The sequence below is a fragment of the Myodes glareolus genome, chromosome 5, assembly GCF_982192425.1.
Source record: "Myodes glareolus chromosome 5, mMyoGla1.1, whole genome shotgun sequence".
Lineage (NCBI taxonomy): Eukaryota > Metazoa > Chordata > Mammalia > Rodentia > Cricetidae > Myodes > Myodes glareolus.
The window spans coordinates 58,454,407-58,479,229 of record NC_142030.1 but is presented as its reverse complement, the minus strand read 5'-3'; the positions used below and the strand labels follow the sequence as shown (position 1 = coordinate 58,479,229).

At 45.8% G+C, this 24,823-nt stretch overlaps 1 protein-coding gene across 2 annotated transcripts in view; it reads left to right on the top strand.

The window, feature by feature from the left end:
- The first annotated feature begins 4,432 nt into the window (after positions 1–4,432).
- Positions 4,433–24,823, top strand: part of Cd247 (CD247 molecule) — a 72,972-nt gene continuing 52,581 nt past the window's right edge. The window contains exon 1 of one of the 2 annotated variants that reach the window (XM_048421061.3): positions 4,433–4,654. In XM_048421061.3, coding sequence (XP_048277018.3) covers positions 4,597–4,654 — 58 coding nt within the window. In that variant the 5' untranslated portion in view covers positions 4,433–4,596. The remainder of the gene's footprint in view (positions 4,655–24,823) is intronic. The other variant, XM_048421060.3, reaches the window with a different exon arrangement.

Below are 24,823 nucleotides of genomic sequence, written 5' to 3'. Positions count from 1 at the left end.
GCAAAGAGCTGCAGGTGTCCTCTGGGGGCTGAGAGTGATCTAATCAGCGATGGGCAAGAAGACGGGGACCTCGTTCTTGTAGTTGTAAGGCAGTTTCCAGCCACCAGAGAGTTAGGAAGGGCAGCTGGGGCTGCAGATCCAAGTCACAGCCAAGCCAACACCACCTTGGTCTTCACCTGGTAAGTGCCTAGGTCGAGGGCCGGGATGCTGTGTCCAGCCTCTGCCCGCCACCACTGTAAGGTTATAAGTCTGTGCTGTTTCAGGGCACTAAGTCTGTGATAATTCATTATATGGAAAAAGCTGATTCAATTTTCAAAAGCCCCAACACATAAATTAGGATCCATTTGGCTGCCAGTGACAGAAATTGAGTTTGCGGAACCAACAAAAAGCAGGTTTTCTGGAACAGGTACCCAGTGGTCCCTCAGCACAGGCAGCTCCCGGGTGCATCCAACCAGGATAAATGAACTGGAGATATTTCCAGGCCGGATTCCACTTTTATGACTTCATTCATTTTTGTTTGGTTTTGCTTTTCTGAGATGTCTTGTACTCTGGGCTTGTCTTAAATCCTCATGTGTACCTGAGGATGATCTCGAGACTGTAACCCAGGCACTGGAACAATAGGCCGGTGCCCAGCCACTGTTAAATTCTAAGTAATCAGCGACTGAAAAGATGGCCGAGCAGTTAGGGGAACTTATTGCTCTTCCACAGGGTTTGAGTTCCCAGCACCCATCTCAAACAGCTTACCGACACTTGTACCTCCAGTTCTAGGGGGATTCACTGCCCCTGGCCTCTTTGGGAACCCTGAAGCAAATTCACAGCCCCCCTCCCATACGCACATACACACATAAAGAAAGAAATCTTTTCAAAAAATTCTAGGGAAACAGCAGCTGAGCTGCCTTCCCTGACAACCTCATCAAGATTATAAAAAGCTGGGGGCTGGGATGGGACTCAGTCGGGTGCTTGTCTAATATGTAGGAAACCCTGGGCCTGATCCATACTCTACACCTTCCCATAAACCGAACATGATGGCACACCATGGGTTTGGGAAATAGAGGCAGGAAGGTTAGATGTTCAAGATCATCTCTAGCTACACAGTAAGTTACAGGTCAGCCAGGGCTACTGTCAAAAAAAAAAAAAAAGGCAGGCAGTTTCTGAGTACGGGGTCAGCCTGATCTACACAGAAAGTTCTAGAACAGCCAGGAAAGGACTATGGACATAAATCTGGGTCAATATGCTTGGACAGGTGCTGGGCAGGCCTCTGGTGGAGAAGCCTCAGGAGGGGTTGGTTGCTTCTGGAAATACCAGGACAGATGAAGCCTTGGTATGTGAGAACTCTATAGTTTCCCCATGTTTTAGGCAGCACACAAAAGTACCTCACTGCAATTTTAATTTGTCTTATTCATAATGTCCAACATCATTTTATATATTTATCAGCCATCCACTTACCTTCTTTTGGGACTAGTATATTTAAACCTTCTGCCCATTTCCTTAGCAAGTTGGTTTCCTTACTATTGAGAAAGAATTCTTTAGATAGTCTAGATTTAAATCGTCCGTCTGATAGATGTGTTTGCAAATAATTTTCTTTCTTTATGGCTTGCTCTTGTTCTTTCCCGATAGCATCTTCTCTAAGCAGTTTTGGTGAAGCCCAGTTTACCATCTTATCTTAATTGAGATTTTTGTGTTCTATTACATTCACCCATGTTTCATTCCAGAAATGTGACTGCTTTGGGCTTTATGTTTACAAACATGATGAATTTTAGGTAATCTTTGTGTACAACATGACATAAGAACAGTACGTGTTCCCGCATAGATAATCCAGTTGGTCCAGTACGTACCATTTACTTAAAAGTCTGTCATCCTCCCACTGAAGATTCCTTTCCTTTATCTAAAACAGTTTCACTAAATACACGCTAAGTCTCCCACCCCAGCACTCGGCAGGCCTGAGCCTGCTTGTGAGACCAAACCTGACTGAGCACATTTAGGGTAGAAGAGCTGATATAATGTCAGAGATACTGTTTAGTAATTGTGTTCATCCGTAATGTTGGCTGTCTGGCAGAGTCATCTCACATCCCTTATATTTTATTTCTTCTACCTTTATTTTATACTGAGTTAGAGTTTTGGTGTCACAAATCTACTATGGTAGATATCACTTCAATGATAGAAATCACTTCAATGGTTTTTAGCACATTCAGTTCTCTGATACACCATGATCTAATTCTAAAGCATTTTCACTGGCCCCTACCAAAACCTCACACCGGCCATCACTATAGTACAATTGCCAGCTCTCCTAGGTCCCTGGCAACCACTAATCCACTTTCTCTATGAATTTGCTTAGTCTGGCTATTTAATATAAATAGTCATACAATAGTTTCTTTTACCCATGCTTGAAGCAGTAGCATCTAACAGTACTTCATGTCTTTTCATGGCTGTTATATTCCATTGTTTGAGCCACCACAGCCGCTGGTCCATTCCTCAGCTGTAGTGAATTGTTTCCAGTCTGGGGTCATTATATATCACGCTGTCAGGATCGTTTCTGTCCATGCTTCTGTAGATCATATGTTTTCAATTCTTCCGAGTATATACTTGGTCGAGTTTCTGGGCCATGTGGTAACTCTGTTGAACTTTTAAGGAACTGTCAAGTTGCTTTGCTCGGGGCCCTCATCATTTTCCATCTCCAATGGCAACAGCGGTTTCTTCGCATCCCCTCACATCCTCATCAGCACAGAGAGTGTCTACTGTGTTGTCCTATTGCTTTGTGGTTTTGGCTTGAGTTTCCCTACTGACTAACAACACTGAAAGTCTTTCAAGTGCTTATTGACCATTTGTCTCTCTTCCCTGAAGAAATGTCTGTTTAAATCTTTGGCTAATGATTTTTTTAACCTATTGAATTGTAGATTTACTTACATATCCTGAATACTGGACCATAATCAGTATCCAATTTACAAATATTTTAATTTCTGTGGATTATTTTTTAAACTTTCTTCCTAGTTTCTTTTGATGCATAAAACTTTTGAAATTTGATGATGCCTAATTTATGTATTTTGGTCTTGATCGTGCATTTTGTGCTAGTCTTACACATTAAGTTTTTCATGCAAACTCAGGAATCACCCTATTTTAAGAATTTGTTAACATATTTTTAACATTTATTTGTATGAGTGTGTATATGTGTGTGTTGACTGTGTGTGTGGTGTGTGTCTGTGTGTGTGGTGTGCATGTGTGTGTGTGTGGTATTTGTGTATGTGTTTAGAAAGTGTGTCTGTGTGTGTGGTGTCTGTGTGTATGGTGTGTGTCTGTATATGTGTGGTATGTGTGTATGTGCATGTATGTGGTATCTGTGTATATATGTTTTGTGGTGTGTGCGCGTGTGTGGTGTGTGTAGCTCAGAGGATATCTTGCAAGAGTGAGTTCTCTTGTCCACCGGGTGGGCTCTGGGGATGGAATTCAGATTTTCATGATTGGAAGAAAGTGCCTGAGCCATCTCTGTGCCTCCAGACTTGATAACACTGTCTTTCATTTTGGTAGATTGGCTAATGTAGAATAACTGTGGACTTAAGAGAGATTATTTTAGCCAAAGAAGAAAAGATACATCCTTCTTTCCAGACCTTTCCACGCTTTCAGTCTTTCTCAGACACCTTGTACAGCTCTTTATTACGCTTAGTTCTCAGTTTTCATTTTAATTTTGTTTTGAGAAAGTCTTACTACATAGCATAAGTTGGTCTTGTGTTCACTATTAGTCCAGTCTGACCTCAAACTCTCAATCCTCCTGTCTCAGCCACCTGAGCACTATGCCTGACTTTTAATCTTTTTCTTTTGGTAAATAACTCCAAGGATGAAATGTTGATATTAGCAAAGGCATTTGACCTGGGTTTGGAGGCATATACCTGTAATCTGGACAGTTGCAAAGCTGAGGCAGGAGAGTTGAACTAAGGACGAGCCTGGGCTGAATAAATAGTGAGATATTGTTGGGGCGGGGGAGGAGAATTTTGAATACAGTGTGAGCTATAGTATTTTACACTTCTGTGGTCTGAATTGAGGCCATTCAGAACTGCACCTCAAACGTGCTGCTTTCTTTGCTGTTTAGATTAAGAAGCCTGAAGTCTGGAGATGCTGACTTCTTCAGGCAAGCTCACACAGCAAGCCAGGAACTGGGGATCTCTACAGTCAGCCCACCTATGGTGAGTCTAGAGCTGCCTCTCTCCAGCTTTCATAACGGCCAGTGTTCTTCCATGCACTGGAAACGTAGACATCCCAGGGTCTGACTTCAGTCATCAGGAGTCAGATACAAATGAGTCAATAATTAGAAAAAAGTAAAGCACACAAAACCACAGTCAAATAGAAGAAAAAGCAAAATTCAGACGGATACACATTCTTACACCCCAAACCCTCAAACCTCCAGAGCTTCCTGCCTATGAACCGAGAGGGGGAGTGCTAGAGTGTCTTGGCATTGCTGGCAGGTGCTGTCTCAAAGGCCCACGGTCCTCCACTTCCTGGGGTGGCAGCCACAGAACAAAGCCTTCAGAGACTCCCTCAACACCTCCCTTTCTCCCATCCTCCCAGGCACAGCTGCCTCTGGGCACCATCCTGGAGGAGTAGAAGATGAAGTGGAAGGTGTCCGCTCTCATTGGCATCCTTCAGGCTCAGTTCTCGGGAGCAGGTAAGGGTGCTGTTTCTGTGGCTGGGCACTTTGAGAGGCTCTTTGTGTGTCTGAGCGGCAGCAGAGGGGTGCGGAGGACCTAGCGTTTCTTTTAAAGCCTTATCTTTCAAAGTCAATGGCCGGAGGGGCAGGACTGGGTTGGGTCCCACGCAGGCATCTGTTCTGGCACAGCCGTACTGGGTACCGGCTCAGAGTCCACTGTTGGAAAACACGGCTGTAGATTGTTCAGTGATAAGGGAAGAGGAGAAAAGTCTGTGGAGGGAAAAGGTGAGAAGAAACGAAGGAAAAGAGCAACCGAGGCAGGTCAGCGTGGAGAGGCAGCATTTAAACGGAAGCCGCGCAGGATCCGAAACACCAGCTAGGCCGTGCTCTGTTCTGCCTCCCAGATAGCATGCCTCCTTCCTTCCCCCTTGGCTGGGCATTGCCGCTCTGACCTGTTCTTTCCTCCTTTGTCAACAAATGACATTACCATGGTCAATCCGGGAGGGTCATGACCTATGGCCCTGGGTGGCCTGAAACACTTTGTAGGGTGGAGTCAAGAGAACTTGATGAAGGGAAGGGTACCGAGGAAGCATCTGTGCTTGCGGCCTTTGGCAAGGTGCATTGCCACTTTCTGGCCCAGAGGGCTGTGTTTAAGCTCACCTTGTCAGTGCTGCCCCCACGCCATAGCCACCAGCCCTATGATGCCCCCCCTCTGCCTCGGTGACACGCTCACATGGCTCTCTTTCTGACCCAAGCAGTCAGATACACTGACAGAAATGTTGGGAAAACCGTGGCAGAAGATGTGGTAAGTCACTATCACGAGTCCTAATCATCCCAGAAGAAAATTAATTTGTACCTGTGCTGGTTGCAGCCCTCGGAAGCTTGGCTTTCTGTGTGCTGTAGTGCTTCCTAGTTCAGACAGTGGAGTGAAACATGGTGTCTCTTTCAAGAAATGGGGCATTCTGTGTTTGGATCTAGAGAAACAAGGATGGTAGCTGTAAGGGACAAACTTTCTCCACTTTACAACTTTGCCTCAGGGTGGTCGTTTGTTGAGCAGCAAGGCTGAGAGGGGAAGAACAACCATCATCATGGTGATACCACCAGGGAAGGCACGGCAGAGCTAGGTTAGCACCTCGGGGGTGTGAGGGCTCAGTCATCAGCTTTTCTGTATGATCATAGTGCTTTTCTCAGAAAGGGCCTGGTGGGTATGACTCACAAGGTTCTGTGGGGTAATAGCTTTGGAGGGAGCCCATGGCAGCCCTTCCTCATAGGCAGGGGCAAAACATCTTCACAGCCTGGGAGATTCACTGACTTCAGGGGCAGCGCTACAAACAAGAGTTCTGGACTTGCAGCAACAGGCTCCCAAGAGATGGAGGGAGGAGATGGTCAAACCTTCCCCTTTTATCTGTGTCTCACAGGTCCATGTATGGCAAGCTCTCCAGCTCAAGTAGAAGCTTAGGGGAGTTAGGAAGAGAAACAAAGGGTGTCTGGGTTGGTGCTGGCTGCCAAGAACAATAAACAAACCCCACCCAGAGGGCAGGAGGCCTGTGGCCCTTTCCACCAAAACAGAGGAGGCCTACACTTTTCTCATTTGCATTTCTTTGGGAAAACCCAAACATTGGGATCTAAGCCAGTGTTAAACTAGTCAGTCCACCAAGCCTAGCATGACCATGTCCAGGGCCTCAGGCCGGAAGAACTAAGATGGAGTCTGGGTGGCGGAGAACATGCCTGTCGGCCAACCCTCAACTTCTGGTACTTCTAACTGCTCCACCATAGCTAAGAATGAACCAGTACAGTCTTCGTCCACTCTCTAGTGAGGAAAGGCATCCCTCGGGTGAAGCCTCAGGGTCTGTGAGATGCTCTGCAGCGGGCAGAGAATGGCCTAACAAGGCAGCAGGCAGGGGCATGCCAGTCTTAGAGCTTCCTAGGAGCAAGTCCCTAAGCAACCTAGCGAATCATGAAGGTCCTGGATTTTGTTAGGTTTCCTCTAAAGCAAAGATACTAATGCCTTCCTTGCAGAGACGTGACGGCAAGAAGTGAATGTAATGTTTCATATAGAGAGATAAACGCACATGTATATATGTATATGCACGCACGCACACACACATAAAGGACAACCGATAATCAGAAATTGAATTAATTACTAGGAACAGGAGATGGAAACCTTTGACTGAGATTCTAACTTCTAAAGCACCAACTGGCACCTTCTGATAGTATACACTCGTCCCTTCTCTGAACTCTGGGCACACCAACACCAGGACAGAAGACCAGCGGCAGTTCCCGTGGCAAATGTGGATCACGACTCAGGCTAGCATAGGATGAACATTGCATCCACCATTTCAATATCTTTAGAAGACTGTAGGAAAATGTTCCTTCAAAGTGAAACAAGACTGAAAATGGAAATAGAGAGGGCAGGGGAGAATTCAAAACAAAATGCCCTGGTTGCCAGGGTCAGGGTGGCCCCCAGCTTTGCTGGCATGGGTGTACACTGACTAGGGATTTATACACAAACAGCTAAACACCAAATCTTGGTTGACGCTTCTGGAAGTGGACTTGAAGGAAGTGAAGTGCTGGCATCGCTAGTGGCTCACAGATGGCGTTTTCACCATGGACTTGTTTTGCTCTCTGATCCTTGACTCTTTCCAAGCCCTTCTTCTCTTCGTTTCTCTGCTTCAGCCCTGCTAGACTTGGGAGACTAGACACTACATTTGCTGCCTCCACTAGGAGCCCCAAGACTTTAGCCGAGGTGTATTAAATCGCTCTGTTCATCTAGCATTGTGTTTAGTTTTGCTTTTGTTCTTTTTTTAAAAAAAATAAGAATAGCAGGGTGTGGTGGTGCATGATTTTAATTGCAACAGTTGGGAGGCAGAGGCAGGTGGGTCTCTGTGAGTTTCAGGTCAGCCTGAGCTACATAGTGAGATACTGTATAAAAAAAATAATAATTAAGGCCAGGCAGTGGTGGTGCATGCCTTTAATCCCAACACTTGGGAGGCAGAGGCAGGTGGATCTCTGTGAGTTCGAGACCAATCTGATCTACAACGAGAGTTCCAGGACAGCCAGGGCGGTTACACAGAGAAACGCTGTCTCAAACCCCCCAAAATAAATAAGTAAGATTTAATTTTCATTGAACATAAAAACCTTTTCTTTCAAAAGTCACCTAGTATGTATGTATCTTATATTTTATTTAGTAGGTTCTGGGCACAACAGAGAACTGCTTTAGATTTAATTAGTCTAGGCACACAATTTGAAAATACCTTTCCCCCTACCTCACTTTTATATCTCTAGGTCAGGTAACTGATTAAATAAAGGTCAGAAATAGTTCAGACTGCGGCTTTAGTTCAACTCGAGACAAAGCTATTGCTTCTTTACAACAAAATGACGGCAGCTGCAACCAACAGGAACAAATAGTGAATTGGGTTGAAAGAAAATTAAGCTAAGTCGTTTGACCTGTTAGCTGAAACAAGTCATATTGTACCCCGTGTAGCGACTGCAGTCCCCGAGGAGAGAGAGACCCTTGTTTGCTCTCAGCAAGGGTTTAGAATTAGGTCGGTGCATAGTACATAGTCCAGTGAAGTTTTTTTTTTAATTAATTAAAAGGTGAGTGAACAGAGAGTGGAGACATTTTCATACAGTTAGCTCGAGTGGTTTAGTACGTGGCCTGCTGGATTGGTGTCATTTGGATCTTACTTCTCAATAACTTAGCATTAAACTGTGAGTGTCAAAAGCAAAACTAAATTAAACAGTCAGGGATTAAAGGGGCAAAGGTGAACAGAATAATCCAATGTGGGTTACAAAGTTAGAGATTTTAAAGGATAATTATTAAAGTGTTGTGTTCAACCGTATGGAATTCTACTGTTCTGTTTTGTTTTGCTTTGGGTACTAGCAGTACTCATGTGTGCTAGGCAAGCCCTCTACCACCGAGCTATATCCTTGACCCTCTTTTTTTTTTTTTTCTTTGACAAGCTCTCACAGAATTGCTCAGTCTGCTTGACTATTCATTTTATAGTCCAGGTTGACCTTGAACTCTCAATGTTCCTGCCTTGGCCTCCGGGTAGCTGGGATTACAGGCCTGGACTCTCAGTCCCAGCTATTTATTTATTTTGAACCTAGAGAAAAGATCATTTCAAATGACTAAACTAGCATTCTATCTTATAACTAAGCAAATGCGCTGTTTTTTTCCCCTGCGTTTGCTCTAATGTGGGGGGAAGAAGGCAACCACTGCTGGAGATGGATGGTTAATGAACTAATAAAGCAATGAAGGTGTCGTAGGAATAGAAGGTTCTGTGGATTCTAGCATGAATCCCAGTCAGTGTGACCTCCACGTTCGGTCTTCATGACCACTTTGCACATACATGCATCATGCTTTTTCCAGTATTTCCCTCTAGGTAGACACTTAGGCTATTTTCTAGTACTTGTTGTTTTTAGGAAAAATATACATGTAGCTTGCTTTATGGGTGTGTGTGTGTGTGTGCGTGCAAATTTGAGCTGACGATTAAAAGAGAATTTCACAGGGGACTCCAGACTCAATAATCCTCTTGAGAAAGAGTGTGACTTTCTCTCCATGACCGTCTACACATGGTTGTGTCTTTCTGGACCATGTGGTGTGGTAGGAAGGTAGAAACCGTGCAGGAAGAAAGATCTGGATGGAAGTCAGGGCTCGTTCATGGCCTCTGCCGGTCGGCGAGTGGCCCTCAGCTCGTTCCTTCCTAAGATGGTGGGGCTGGTGCCCTCCTCACAGAGTAGAGATGATTCAGAAGTGGCCGGGCTCAGGGTGCTTGGGAAGTGTGCCTCAGTTTCCCAGTCTTCGGAATAGAATATTGTTTTCCCAGGGCAACAAAGAAGGGACCCAGCTCAAGTGTGCTTTCTTTTGCTTCTCACCAAACTGCAGAGCAAACTTGGGCATCTATGTCTCTCTGAGCCTTAATTTTCTCCCGTGCATGTGCAATAAAGAATGATGAGAAGGTTGAAGGTTTCTTTCAGCTACAGAATGAATTACCTGTGGTCAGACATTGCGAAGGCTTTAGGAAGGTTTTCTCACCTCACCTCACTGGTATTGACTCTCAGACTTTGAAAATAACCTTTTTTTTTTCTGCTCAGAACTTCAACTGTCTCTTCTGGTAGGGACTCCCACCCTATCACATTGTTTTAAACTTGCTAGGCCAAGGCCTCTGCTTTGAAAATGTCCGCATCTTCTGGCGTGTTCCTATGCTTACATATCGGTGGCAGATCTGTTGAGGGCCAGGCAGGACTTGGTGAGAAAGAAAACTAATGCTTGAAGTAACCAGATCGCAGTGGTGGCCATGCTGTGGCCCCCTGATCGTAGTGGTGGACATGCTGTGCTCCCATGATCACAGTGGTGAATGTGTTGTGCTCCCATGACCACAGTGGTGGACATGCTGGGCCCTCCTGATCGCAGTGGTGGACATGCTGGGCCTCCCTGATCGCGGTGGTGGACGTGCTGGGCCCCCCTGATCTCAGTGGTAGACATGCTGGACCCCCCTGATTGCAGTGGTAGGCACGCTGTGTTCCCATGGTCCGTTTTGCTCACCTGTTGGCTATGCGCTACTTAACGACATAGTTTCAAAACTCAAAGGGGAATAGTAAACAGAAAGCTCTAGAATAAGGACAGACAGGATCCAAGCCCCATCCAAATGGTTTTTTCCCATGTGCCAGCCATCCTTTGTGTTGACAGAGAGCACTTTGTGTGACTGATCTCATAGTCGTAGTTACTGTGGCCAGTAGCTCAGAAAGTTGTAGACTTCTCTTTTCTATAAGTGAGGAAAACGAGTCTGGAGATGGCGGTGTATGCCTGTAATCCCAGCACCTGGAGGTAGACAGGAAGACCTTATCCTCGGCGATACAGCAGATTTGAAGCCAGTGTGGGCTACTTGTCTTAAATAAAAATGAGCATAAAAAGGAGAAAATTACTTTCAAAGATTTGGTGACTTGCTCAAGAGGGGCACTGGGCTGCAAACATTCTTCCCGGTCCTCAGCTCGCAGTGTGTGCTTGAACTCTCTGTGGCTGCTTACTTGATTGCTGTTATTGAGTGGCTTTATCATACACTTGAAGGCTGAATTCTGAAGCAGACTCTAAAAGAAATCCCCTTAGGAAGTGCTTAATTCTATTTTCTTTTCAAATTGTGAAGTAAAAAGGAATCATTTTGACACTGAATATCGTTGTTTGGTATACAGTTTTCTGCTGAGTAGGAAATATGGGCGTGTTAAGACTGGAACTCTGTTCATCTCTGGCATATTATTATAGGGCTGGACTCATATTTTCCCCAAATCTGGTAAGCCCATATTTTCCATCTTAGTCTTAATAAGTGTAAGTATTTGGGGAGTTTTCCTTGAGAGAGACATACCTCAGTTCACAATTCAATCCATTTCTATGTGTGCTTAACACCCACTTCTACTGTATGCATGTAAAATAAATTTTAAAATGTAAACTAAACCATATTTGAGAAGGGTTGACCCCAAACAATTGACCAAATTAAACTGTTAGGAATATAGCTTGACCCAGTGGAAAGTTTCATGGGTATTCAATTCTTTCAAGGGACAGCACAATGTTAGACATAGATTCTAAAGTGAGTTTTTCCAAACTAAATCCTCAAAGAATGGTGAAACTGCCGCTGAGTGACAAATATCTTCAATCAGTTTGCAATTACTTACTTAATAGATTTAGCCCCGGGTCTCGCATCTGCCTGGGCTGTGTTCAGGGAGGGCAAGGCCTTGTGCTGTTGATGGGGCAAAGTAAGCATCTCCCAAGAAGGCTGATGCTAAGAGCAAAAAGCAGGAAGCATTGCAGAGCCAGACCCGTCTCCTAGAGTGACCGCCTGAGCAGGACAATCGTATATGCAACAGGCTGCGGTATTGTAGGTACTGTTGCCTTAGCCTAACTGTGGGGATAGGGAGACAACATGGCTCAAAACGTACAGCACCTCCTAGAATTAAACAAACCCCCACCACTCTCTTGCCATAGAGACCAGAAAGCCAGCCATGCATGCCTATATTGTTTTCCATCATGCAAAATTGTACTAGCCCCAAGACACACCATGACTGACAGCCGTCAGTCAGACCTGCCTGTACTTCCTAAACCCAAAGAGATGGTGGGAGAATCCAAGAGGAGGCATAGAGGGGAGAGAAGCAGAGACAGTCTGGAGAAGGGGAGCGGAGGGAAGATGGAGAGTGGAGGCGGCCACTGAGCCAGGTGGGCTTGTTAGGGAATAGCATAAGCCTACGTGCTATGGGTTAAAACCTCAGTGTGGATGCTGGTGAACACACCTAGCGGAGCATTTGCTCTCACACTCTGGTGGGTGCAGGTGTCTGTGCGCCAGTGTTCATACATAGATGACAAACATGTCTTCACTCAGTGTGCTTTTTTTTTTGGTAGAATCTAAAGGAATAGCATCCTCATAGATGCAGATTCTAAGGTGACTGTGTGTGTGTGTGTGTTGTATTCTGGTATGGGTATATGAAGATATGAGTGTGTTAGTGCATGTGTTCCATGTATATACTCCTCTGTATGCTGATGGACATGTGCTGGTATCTGCAGGTATGTATATACATGTATATCAACATGTAGCCTTGTGCGTATGGCAAGAGGAGCTGTTGTTCCGGCCCCACTGCCCTGGAACACCTGTCCCCAAAGTGAGCCCGGCATTTCCTTCCTTGCACCTCTTTTAACCTGGTTCCCTGGTTAAAATGCTAACTCTGCCTTACACTCAGCCATGGAAACCCTGCCTGCCCCTAACACTAAGCCCAGATACTGAATGATCCCCAGATGCATAACCATCATAAATTATCTGCATGAAATGGCAAAATAAGGTGGAAAATTGTTGTTCTCAGAACTCAAGTTTTAAAACACCACACAAATATTTCCCTATTGGGAGCTCTTCTCAGAGTTCGGGGCCAGCACACAGACAGTTTCAGGACCGCATAATAATCATCAGAAAATGTCACCAGCTCCCCACACTCTCCCTCCACAATACTTATCCTGTGTGTTTTGGAGCAAAACAGCCAACGCACTTTTGATGCTTTTCTTGCAAGCACTTCAACAAGGTAGTCCCTAGTGAACTACCTTGGCTATCAAGATAGTTGGTCAAACTAGTTTATTTTTAGTATCTGATTACCTAAGTTTTCTGGCTAATTTCATTATTGATTAATAGCAATTAAGTACTCTGCAAGCGTCTGCCCCATTTCCCCAGTCAAACAGCCTGTAGACGACTGGCCCAACCGGCCCGTGAGCAGGCCCATTTCTTAGAGCTGGACATTCATGATGCCGGAAATTATACTATGGTTTTAAAAAGAGTCTGAATGTGGCTTCCAACACACCGCTATATGGTCTGGCCTAATTTCCATCATTTTTGTCGACCTGTACTAATTTCCACGCTGAGTTCAATAGCAAAGGAAGCACGTATAGATTGGATGCCACCCAGGACTGTTTTGAGTTAGACTAGAGGGCTTCAGAAATTCCTCCTTTGATTTCTCAGAGCAGAGGAAAATCTTTGTCTTTTCTCCCACTTAACTATCAGTGCTTCAAAGCCCAGGCCCGATAAAATACACAGATGCTTTCTGGACAAAATGAATCTTGCTCGTTTTCTTTGGGCTTCGATGGGAACAATAAAGATGAAACTACAAAAGGTTAGCAAAGAGGATTATTCTTTTTCTTTCTATTAAGCATAGAGACTTCAAAAGAACAGCCCAGAAAAGTCAAATAATTGTATCCACCACTGCTCACCCATCCATCTCCCCGCTGACCTGTCCTGTGAAATACCCTCGGAAATCTTGGCCAGCTCTCACCTGCCCATGGCAAATGCTGCTTTGTTAAATGTTCAGGTCTGTAAAGACCATGAGAAAGACCCGATAAAACAAACTCCATTTCAATGGTCGCCATCAGGGAATAGCTCTTTGGGTTGGGGGTACTTCTAATTTTCAGAGCTTTGTAGTCTCTGTGTTGGGAGGGAGCTACTTAAAGACTTAAAAGTGAGCGGCGAATAAAGTCTACAAATGTTTGCTATCCAAAGAGGCCGAGGTGGACGCCGGAGGAAGACCAGGGAAACAGGTTTTTGCTCTCCATGACAATTTCTTGATTGCATTGATTTAGAAAAGCACATCCGTCTCTTTAAACACGAAGTTTTAGACTTGAAGCTGGCCTAATTACTGGCTTCCTTTCAGTCAAGAGCATCCTCAAAAAAGTCTTGTCACTTTGAAGAGCACAAAATGGCTCCTTGGCACCAAGAGACAGAGAAGACTGGGCTGTGTAGGGACTTCTAAGTTCGGGATTGAAGTTTTCTAGCCATAGTCAAAGTCTGCAATTGTTTCAGTTTTTAAATAGCAGAACAATGGTCAGTCAACTGGCCAGGCATCTAAAGTTCAGTGCAGAATGACCACGAAAGCGAATACTAAGTTGCTGGCTCACAAGGGAGGTCTAGTTTGCTTGGCTTGGGATGCTGCCCCCAAATAGTCTCTTCAAGCCCACGGTCTGGGTTAGGGAGACGGCTTGGTGGTAAAGTGCTTGCTTGTTGTGCAGGCACGAGGACCTGAGTTCGGTTCCCCAGCACCCACATAAAGACAGGTGGCAGCGTGCACTTGTAACCCCAGCTCTGGAGGGCAGAGACAGGAGCCCCAGGGACTCACCGACCAGCTAGCCAGCTGAGCTCAGTGAGAGACCCTATTTCAAAAAATAAGACGGAGAAGGGATGGGGGAAGATGTGGCATCAGCCTTTAGTGCCACAAAGCACACTTGCACACACACACACACACACACACACACACACACACACACGGCACACGTGAACATAAGTGTGGTTTGCCTCTGCAGATGTTTAGTAGAAGTCTAATGAATGAGCATGTGACCTAAGTGCTTTATGTTATAAACATGTGTATGTTTAGACAATGCAAACACTGTGACAAGTGAGTAAGCCTGAAAAGGGGGGAAATATTTACTAAGTAACAGGAACCTTCCCTCACTGGATGAGGCCTTTGAAAGCTTCCTACACGAGAACATTATAACTATCTAAATGCCAAACATCCTTAGGAGAATGCTGTGTAAGCAAAGGCTGTCTTGAATTCTTTAGTATTATGAGGACTAACTTTCTAATTTAGTTATTCCCATGAGTGGTCAATTTTTATTAGTTGATTTTTCTTAAAATTAACAGGTATACTACACTTTCTAAAAAAAAAAACCCATTAACTTTTATTATTTATTTATTTTGTGTGTGTATGCTGATTCTTTCCTGAGCCTGCATAGAGCCATAGGGGTAAGGACAGTAACCTACTGATCCTAGGGCTTGAAAACCAAACTCACCTCCAAGGAACAGGCTGTCCTGCAGGCCCAGCTAGTCAGGAACAAGACTGAAACCAACTAGAAAAGAACAGATAATTTTTCTATTGTTGAAGACCGTGCTTTAAAGATACAGTTAGTTGAGGCTGGAGAGATGACTCAGCGGTGAAGCATTGGTTGTTCTTCCAGAGGACCCAGGTTCAGTTTCCAGCACTCACAGGGCATCTTACAACCACCTGTAGCTCCAGTTCCAGGGAATCTGACACCTCCTTCTGATCTCTGAGGGCACCAGGCACACATGGTGCCCATAGATACATGCGAACAAACATTCATTCACATAAAATAGATAAATCTTGGGGAAAACACACTTTATGGGCTGGAGATGGGGCTCAGTTGGTGGAGTGCTTACCTAGTATGGACAAAGCTCTGGGGACAGTCCTCAGACCAAACCGGGGGTGGTGCATGCTTCAAATCCCAGGCAGAGGCAGGAGGATCAGAAATTCAACCTCATCCTCCACTATAGAGCAAGTTTGAGACCAGCCTGAGCCTCATGAGAATGTGCCTTTAAACAAAGAAACAAAAAACCTCGATAGGGGAAGGGGGCAAAAAATCAAAACCCAGGAGGGAAAGGATATGCTTCATGAGCTGGGTATGGCAATCCCAACACTCAGAAAGTAGAAACAGAAAGATGAATTCAAAGCCTGCTTTCCCTACAGCGCAAAACCAGTCTGACTAAAAGAGACCCTGTCTCAAAAGCAAAGCACAAAATCAAAACAATGGCCATCAAAAAACACTTGTCTCAGACGTAGTGGTAGTGGCACACCCTTCAATCCCAGCACTCAGGAGGCAGAGGCAGGCAGATCTCTCTGAGTTTGAGACTAGCCTGGTCTACAGAGCGAGTTCCAAGACCCTCAAAGTTACATAGTGAGATCCTGTCTCAAACAACAAAACAACAAAACCCAGTTATCAGAAAGAAAATACAGAGCACACCTAGTTTGTGTTTTTGAGCAAGTAGTACTTAGCATCAGAGGCTGTGTGGTACAGCCCAAATGCTGGTCTTAGAATAAACATTTCAAAGAAAGAAAGGTCAGATGAGGTGCTATCGGTGAAGAGGGGGTGTTTTTGTGTTTTCGGGCATCAGGGCAATGGATGCTGTAGCACTGTTGGCGATGGCCCTACATTTCAGGAGGAGCAACGAGGCCCAGAGGGGCATGGCTTGCTGCAGGTGTCACCAGAGCCAGACTGTCCTCACTAACACCTCATTTTATCTTGGTGAAGGACATGCAAGTAGGCTGTAGTGGTCCTGAAGTAGAGGCTGCTCATTGGTCTGTCTGACATTGGCCATGTACTTTGAGACAGGAGCTAGGTTTGTGCGCTACTTGGAGAAAGGAACAGGGAAAAACAAAACAACCAGATCTGGTGGAAGGGACAGGATACTCCACCCTTAGAAACCCAGACAACCAGCAGTGGCTCTTGGTAGCCCCTCCCACCTGCAGGCTGGTTCTTGGATGAGGAGGCCACCTGCAGCCTCTCACAGCCTTGAACACCCATTGTAGAGGCCGCTCCTCCTCCGGGTGGGGTTCTGCCTTGCCTCTTTCTGCTAGCTGGCTGTGTGGCCTGCTCCCAGCACTGAGTACTGCCTCCTGCACAGCTAAGCATCTTTCTCCTCCCAGGAAGCCCTCCCTTGACTCCTGGACAATGCCCTCCGGGTGGTCTGTACCAAGGGCACACAGTTCCTCAAAGGATTCTTTCCCAAGCTGCCCTGAGAGGAGCTCCCATTCTTCTGGGAGGTGATAGCGTAGCCCACTTCACATGCTATAGTTAACCTGAACAGTGGATGAACTGAACATCTGTGCCCCAGGGTTGTGAAGCCGCAGGGACCCCTTCTACACTGTTCCCTAGAGTTTGCTGCCGTGGTGAAATTGCAGTTGCAACTTGAGCTAAATCCACCTCGTTTCCCACCGCTGTCTCAATCCACCTTTTGTTATTAACACAAAGCCACAGTCTGGGTAAGTTGCAAAGGAAAGAAATTTTCTTGGGCACTTGGTTCTGGTCCTATGAGAGGCCATATATGGTAATGACTTTATTCCTGGGAGGATGTCAGGGTTGCCTGTGCCCAACCAGCTCAGTCTAATCAGCGAGCCCCAGACCAGAGAGAGAGAGCCTGTCTTAAAAAATAAAATTACATATATATATATATATATATATATATATATATATATATATATATATGTAAATACATACAGCTGGGTATTGTAATACATGCCATTAATCCCAGAATTCAGGAGGCAGAGATAGAGTTTGAGGGCCATCCTGGACTACAGAGCGAGTTCCAGGATAGCCAATGCTACACAGAGAAATCTTGTCTCAAAAAAAAAAAAAAAAAAAAAAAGAATTTTTTTTTTTTTAAAGCATCAGGATGGATGGTATCTGAGGAATGATACCAAGTTTGATCTCTGGCCTCCACACATGTGTACTTGCACACAAGTGTGCACACATATGTACACCCAGGAACCAAAAAGTTTTCAACAGAGCTTTCTGAGGGGGCAGACTGTGTTCAAACCCTAGCATTGGGAGTGTATTGGTAACAGAGTGCCATAAAGCAGTGGTTTAAAACCTGAAATTTAAACGGGGTGGTAACTCAGTTGGTAAAGTAAAAGTCAACACCTGAGTTTGGGCTCAGAATGCACTCTTTAAAAACGCCAGGTTTGATGGTACAGGCATGATTTCCCAGCAGAAGAGCCTGACAGACCCTGGGGCCAGTCTAGCCTACGTCGTGAATTTCAGGCCAGTGAGAGATGCTGTCTCAAAAATGTATTGCTTCTAGGGACAATACCTAAAGTTGTCCTCTGGCGTCCACATGCATGCACGCACACATATATGTGCCCCCCTTCACACACAAACATACACACACACACACAGAGAGAGAGAGAGAGAGAGAGAGAGAGAGAGAGAGAGAGAGAGCAAAACAAAAACAAAAAACCAAAACCCAAGAAATGTATTGTTCTACAGTTCTAGAAGCTAGAAATCGAAACTCAGGGTGTCAGTGGGTCTGTCCTCAACTTTCCCACAGTCCTTCCCCACTCCTGACAGTTGCTGGCATATGCACTCCTGGCATATACATCTTAGGCATCTTCATCTTCATGAGGTGTTCTCTCTGTGTGTATCTCTGTCCAAATGTCTTCGTTTTATAAGGACGGCAGCGTGACTGGGTTAAGGCCCATTTGAATGACCCCCCACCCCCATGCTGAGGGAGCAGCGCTCTGGCCTATTTTGGTGGGCACAATTTAATGCATATCATCTACCAATGCTTCTCGGGATCATCTTCCAAATAAACTGTATGGATTCTAATCTTAGCCTTAAGTTCAGTCAAGAATGTGACCTCGGGGGATTCAGAGGTATCATGAAGCTTGGCTAGCATCAGGTAGCAAGTGTCACAGAAATCCTGATCTGAGTCAGCATTTTGATGTCTCATTTAAATGCAGACATATTCTTCTAGGGCTTTCTGAGGGCTCTGGGCAAGGTTGTTTCTAAGGTGATCCAGTCTCTACCACTGGGCAGCAGTCAGGGAAAGACATCTGTAGCCTGGTAGCCTCTGAATCCCCTGCCGTGACTGGCGCGGCTGCAGAGCACAGCCTCTGGAAGATGGAATAAGTGTGTGTCGCAGGCCTGGTACCTCCTCTCTCGGAAGCACCGGGGTTACCCTTTAGAAAAGTATCCGCATATTCTGCAGTCTCAGAATGAGTCTGCTAGTGATTCAAGCAGTGCGGCTTGATCTGCAGTTGAGACAGCTCTACCCCTTTCACAGCCCCCTTTTCCTGTCCCAACTCTGCCGTCCTGGTCCCACGGAGTGGCAGAAGGACCCTGACATGAGAAGCCAGCCTGCAGCTGGGCCCTGACTCTTCTGTCTTCCACGTGGTCTCCCTGCTGGGGAAGAAAAGAGTGGGTTTCCAGGTCACAGCTGCCAGGCCCCACCTGTGCGGTGGGTGACTCTAGCTCAGTCGTGAGAGAAGAAGCGCTTCGAACCTGCTCTCCTTGGGAAGATAAAGTAGGGATCAGCTGTCCATCCCGGTGGCTTTCTGCCGCCAGTCAACACTGGAGAGACTGGATCAGGGTTCAGTTCTCCTTTGTGAGAAAACACTGTAGACGAAGCGGCATCCATGTGGGGCCTGGTGAGAGGATTTGTTGACTGGCGGCAGAATTGCTTTGACTCTGCTACACCCTGTCCCTTCCTGCTGGAGGGCAGGCACCTCTACCCACCATTTGTCCTGCTCGGCCCTTGGCTATGAGCCGAGGCTCTGGAACCAAAGACTATTACTGTCAGTACTTCTTAGCTGTGTGTCCTCAGAAGCTCTGGAGGTCTGGAGCTTCTTGTCCGCTAACAGTCTGTATTATCCACTCAAAGGGCTAACTTCACAATGCATGAAAAGTGGCGAGTTTGGTGGCCAGCACATGCATTGAATACACGCCAGCTCACGAGGGACAGTCATACTGTGTTGTCCCCAAAGGCTGGCTCATGTCATCAGATAACTGCTGTCACTCATTAGCTTTCCAGGTAGTTATATTTTGCTTTACCAAAAGAAAGACTCACGAACAAGGACCCTGATGTTTTATTTCTCTCTATTCTCTATACGCCTAAAGTTGATCTTTGATGTTTCCAGATGGTAACCTAGTGCTTAGGCCAAAGGACCAGGTACTAAATATTATAGGATTTATACATAAAAATTTCCAATTACTCAACACTATCATTGTAACACAAAAGCAGCCACACAAAGGCGCAAACAGATGAGCAGGAGATAGGCAATAAAAGTTTATTGCAAAAACAGACAGATGCCTATACTCTTTGGTTTGTGGGCCATCCTTTGCACATCCCCTGGTTGAGAGCAGTGGGAAGAGAAGACAGACACCTGGGTCCACGTCTGCCTCCACCTCTTGGTTTGTCATCTTTGTTTAGGAGGCAGTCCCACTGGTAAGCATCAGCTCACCTCTGTCCCAATCACACAGCACCAGGGGGAGACCTGGGGGGACCATCCAGTGGTGGTCCACCAGGAGTGGATAGATTGGCTCCACAAGCAGATAGCACAAGGTCCAAGCTTAAAGTCAAGATGACATACATTTGTTGGGGGAGCTCCCTTCAGGCAGATTGCTGTCTTGCTGCAGTGAAATGGAAAATCAAATGTGATTCCGCTGGCCCTGGTGACAAAAGCTTTTGTTATTGTTCTCAGTCTTGCTGTGTTCATGGAGAGTTTAGTCATAGGGGTTTCTATTCTCAGGAACTCACATCACAATACACAGCTCACTTACCTTCCAAATAGTGTGCTCAACATAATGGGGAGGAGTGATTATGAGAAATCATGTGTACTACGATGGCTGTCCATCATCAGATAAAACTTAATGAACAGCACGTGTGGTATACAGGCTCCCCCTCTAATCCAGACCAGAAACTCTGTCGTCAATCAAAGCACGGCATCTTTTATCTCAACCTTTTGCATAATCCTTGGAATTGTGTTGATTTTGAGAATAAAAATCTAACATCTTGTCAAGAAAAGATGAAAGCAGATTGGAATTAAAAAGCCGGGCAGTGGTGGCGCACATCTTTAATCCCAGCACTTGGGAGGTGGAGGCAGGTGGATCTCTGTGAGTTCGAGGTCAACCTGGTCTACAAAAGCTAGTTTCAGGACAGGCTCCAAAGCTACAGGGAAACCCCTTCTCGAAAAGCAAAAAGCAAAAAAAAAAAAAAAAAGCAAGTTTGAGTCTGATGAAAACTGCATGACATGAGTCACTGCAAGACACTGAGGCAGTCCCGAGGTTTTCCCACTTGGAAAATGAAAAGTTCCACAGTGTGGTCTGCCTCACCGTCCTCCTCTTGGTGGGGTTCATTATCCTCTTGGAAGCAGCCATCCCCTTTGGGTTGTGAGTAGAATAGAGTTCAATGGTTCTCCTTCATGATATAGGGGCTATTTCTCCAGCATAGCATAAGAAGTAGAACCCCTCCCAAGAGAAGCTTCACACAGTGGTAATGGGAGGAAATCTCACGGAGGGAGTCCTATGTGTTAGCACATTATTGGATGAGTGCTCAGGATACATTTAGTTGAGTTGGGGACTGTTATGCGACATTCCCCGTGAATGACCCGCAGCATTGTGAGGTGTAGAAGCGCGGCTATCTGGCTTTCCCTAGTGGAGAGGTAAGATTAAAGAAGGTGAGACCTCAAGATTGGTGCTGAGCATTGTTGTTATTTGAATCCCAAGCTCGCTCTCTCTGCACAGTTGCCTGGGGTCATTTAGGTGTCCGTCTCTGGCCTGGAGAGAGGGGGTGTGGCAGGGCGAGGAAGTTTATAGGAAACCTAAACTTTACACCTCAGCTTCCATTATTACACACATCTCTCATTTTCTGTTTGTTTTCCTTTTAGAGGTTACATTTTCCAGTCCTGGTTTTAACCCAAAGAAACATTATGTAAATTCCATAGGCTACCCTTGCATAAGACGAGCTGGAAAAACTACGTAAGAGCCACTGCCTAGCCTAACAGGATGTGGACACTTCAGCCATGGCTGAGTCTGAGCAGCTTAGCGCTATGCCTTTCTGAGGATAAGATACACTTTTAGATTTGGTCCATCTCTGGCTGAATCAAGTTCCTCTCAATTGAATGCTGGAAACAGGATACCCCAGCCTGAACTCTGTTGATATTTTGACCTAAGTAATCTTTTGTTGAAGCCTGTCCCCTGTGCTGTAGAATGTTTACTGGTACCCCAGACCTCCACTCATTAGATGCCAGTGGTACTTCCAAGTTGTCACAAGCCTACGTGCCTTTAGATGCTGCAGAATGTCCTGCGGGGGCTGAGAACCAGTGAGATGGAGTCGTGACTTTTGTTCAGTTGCTCAGTGATGATTAGCCTGTGATAGGCAATTCTCAGCACATTTGGTCATCAAATGGACCAAGGGGCTGCAGCTGATCCAGGACTCAGCATTTTCCCAGCATGCACTGAAATGATGATTTTGGAGGTGTCACATGCCATGTGGGCACTGATTTCTGAAGTGGTTCTATCAAGGACAGCCATCAACCAAAGCCAGGCAACCACTTGACTTCAGGTGCCCTCCAGCTGGCAATTCTGTCTGTCTTTCATCTGTGTTTCTGACAATATGATGGGGTTGAGGGAGGTCAGTTTTAACAGAAGTGAGAAGATAATAGATTTGCGATCTAAATTAAAATTCCGGGTTTATTATGGCTAGTTATGTGACCTGGGGTCAGTTTCTTGGCCTCTTTGAAACAATCTCCTTAATTAACCTTGCCTGCCTTGAGGTATCGTTGGCGGGATTAAAGCTATTGCATATAAAGAGCCCGGGTGGAAGTAGGCTTAGGGTAGAGCGATAATAAACGTGTTCTAGTCCTATAAATTGAAAAGGAATGACTGACTAGGGACTGGGTAAGTAGAAAGGCCAGATGGCATCCTGGAAATATCAATGGTGACCGCCAGTGGCCGTGTCTGTCTGTGGCCAATCTCCAGATTTTCTGTCAGTCTCTGAAGTGTATTGTTACATTCAGCTCTCAGGAAGCCGTCTCCACCTGCCCTTTCCCTCCCTGTTTCTGCTTCTCTGATTCCTGGGGGACCTGAGTGTCCCAGGACAGAAGGTTAAAAAGATGTGAATTCGTGTAGAGAATCAAGATTCTCATTGGCTTTGGCCAACAATGAGCTGAACCCCAATGTGAAAAACCAGTGAATGTAGCCTGAGCGGCCAGCAGTGAGCAGGAGCTACTGGCTCAGCGAGAGCTAGAGGAGAGGCCAGAGGACAGGAGGGGTGGCAGAAGGTTTCCACAGCCCAAGGTATCTAAGAGGAAGCTACCAGCATCACAGTTTATGACAGTAGCGTCAACACAAACAAGCAGGGAGAGAGGGCCCGAACTTCCGCAAACTATCTGGGCAGCAGAGCCGGAAGCAAAGGCAAGAAGGGGACTTCTTTTGGTGCTCCCTCTCTGGTGCTCCCTCTGTTCTCCCACGGCTACATCAAGGAATCTGGGCTCAGTCAAGAACCTTGAAGATCCTTGGGTTTGGACTCTATTTGGGTGTCCCTGGGTAAGGAGCTAGCAGAAGAAGGCTGGTGGCTGAGCCAGGAATGCTGCAGACAGGACTGAGGTTACATCTGGGGTTGGCTGCTCCTGAAACAGAGACTTCTGTTTGTTCCTGTTGAGACTTTGCCATTCTAGGTCTGCTTTAAGCCCAGTGCCCTGGCTGGCTCTGCCTTACATCTTAACCACCGTGTTTTCACACGGAATGCCAGCCACATTTACAACCTTTATGTTCTTGTTTACTCACCATTGCCCCTAAAGGCAGTAATTTACCACTGGGAAAGTCTCCCTTGCGTGGATCCATAAAGAAAATTAAAACGATGCACACGGGATCCAGAAGTCAGCAATTCCACTGCATCCTACTTAAAATTGAATAGGCTTCATTTTCTGCATTTAGAACCTGAACATATGCACTTTAAGAGATACTATTTATCATGTTTTATGAGGTCAAAGAATACTTAGTACAGAAAGCTTAAAAAATATAGAAAGAAAGAAAAAAAGAACAAAACCATTCTTTAAAAAAAATGGACACACCACAACTCCTGAGTATGGTCCCTATTTTTCTGGGCGGAGAGGTGCAGGCATTTAACTTTGTAACTGTTGTTTTGACTAAACAGTAAATCACAGGCTTAATCCCTGCAGACAGCTGTTATTTATTTTACCTCTGCCTACTGGAAGTTTAGACGGCTTCAAATTTTGACACATTGTGAATAATGTCGCAGTGGACACTCCCCACATTCCTGTGGATGTATCTGCCGCTGCTACAGGTTTTCTCCTTGGAATGCATTGCTGGCGGTAGAGCTGCTGGGTGCCCCTCCCCTGGCTGCCTCTGGTAGCTTTATGGACCCAAACTTTGTGTCACAGGCTTCTGTTTCTGAACTTCAGGCATCTCTCTCTCTCTCTGTCAGATGGAGATTAAGTGTGTGACGCGGGTAGTCACACACCTGGCCTGCTATCATCTCCTGACAGAGCGGATGTGCACTTAGGAACTGCCTCCCGACCTCAAACACCATTTAGTCTTCTTGCCTTGCACGATAGTATGTTTGGTTGGGCTTTGTCCCTCCCAGTCCCTGCCCACTTTCTGCTCTACCCACAAGACCTTATTTATCAGTTGGCTCTGCCAATATCTTTCTTAGCCCAGCCTACCTGAGACTCAGTCGATCCCACCAGGTTCCTTCTTCCTAGTTCCTCCACAGGGCAGAGCAAACCCCATGGTCAGAGTAAGAAGAAAGCCTCATGGTCTCTGGACTCAGTGGCAAGCTACTGATTGAGAAGCCCTGCACTAAGGCATGCGGGAACCACAGGAGCTGCAGGGCTCTCGGTGATTCACGGACATGGCCTGGGGCCAACTGAGAGGCCTCCTGGAGTCAGAACACGGAAGTCTAGTGCTGCCTCCCTTCCAGTCTTGCTGTCACCCAATAGCCTCGCCCCAGTGTGCAGATCCCATCTGATGAGTAACCCAAGACACAGCGACTCTGCTCTCTCCCACAATTCATGCCGCTCAAAACATGCACACAGGCAAGAAGAACCACTAATGTTATTCATACATTTACTTATTCAACAAATATTTACCAAGTATGTATAATACCAGGGGGGCTCTATGTGCTTTATAAACATGGACAAAATAAAATAAAACAGCGCCTCCAAGATCCTACAGAGCTAATGTTTTAAAGACAGAGACAGGCAATGCAACAGGATAAGTAAGTCCATATGTAAAACAAGTAGTGATAAATGCTGAGAAAAATAAGATGGGGCGGTGGGGGTGGGTACGAGGAAAGTGCCTTGTGTCAGCGGGAGGCGTACAGGGATTCCTTTGCTGGTGAGGTGGCATCAGAATAGAGA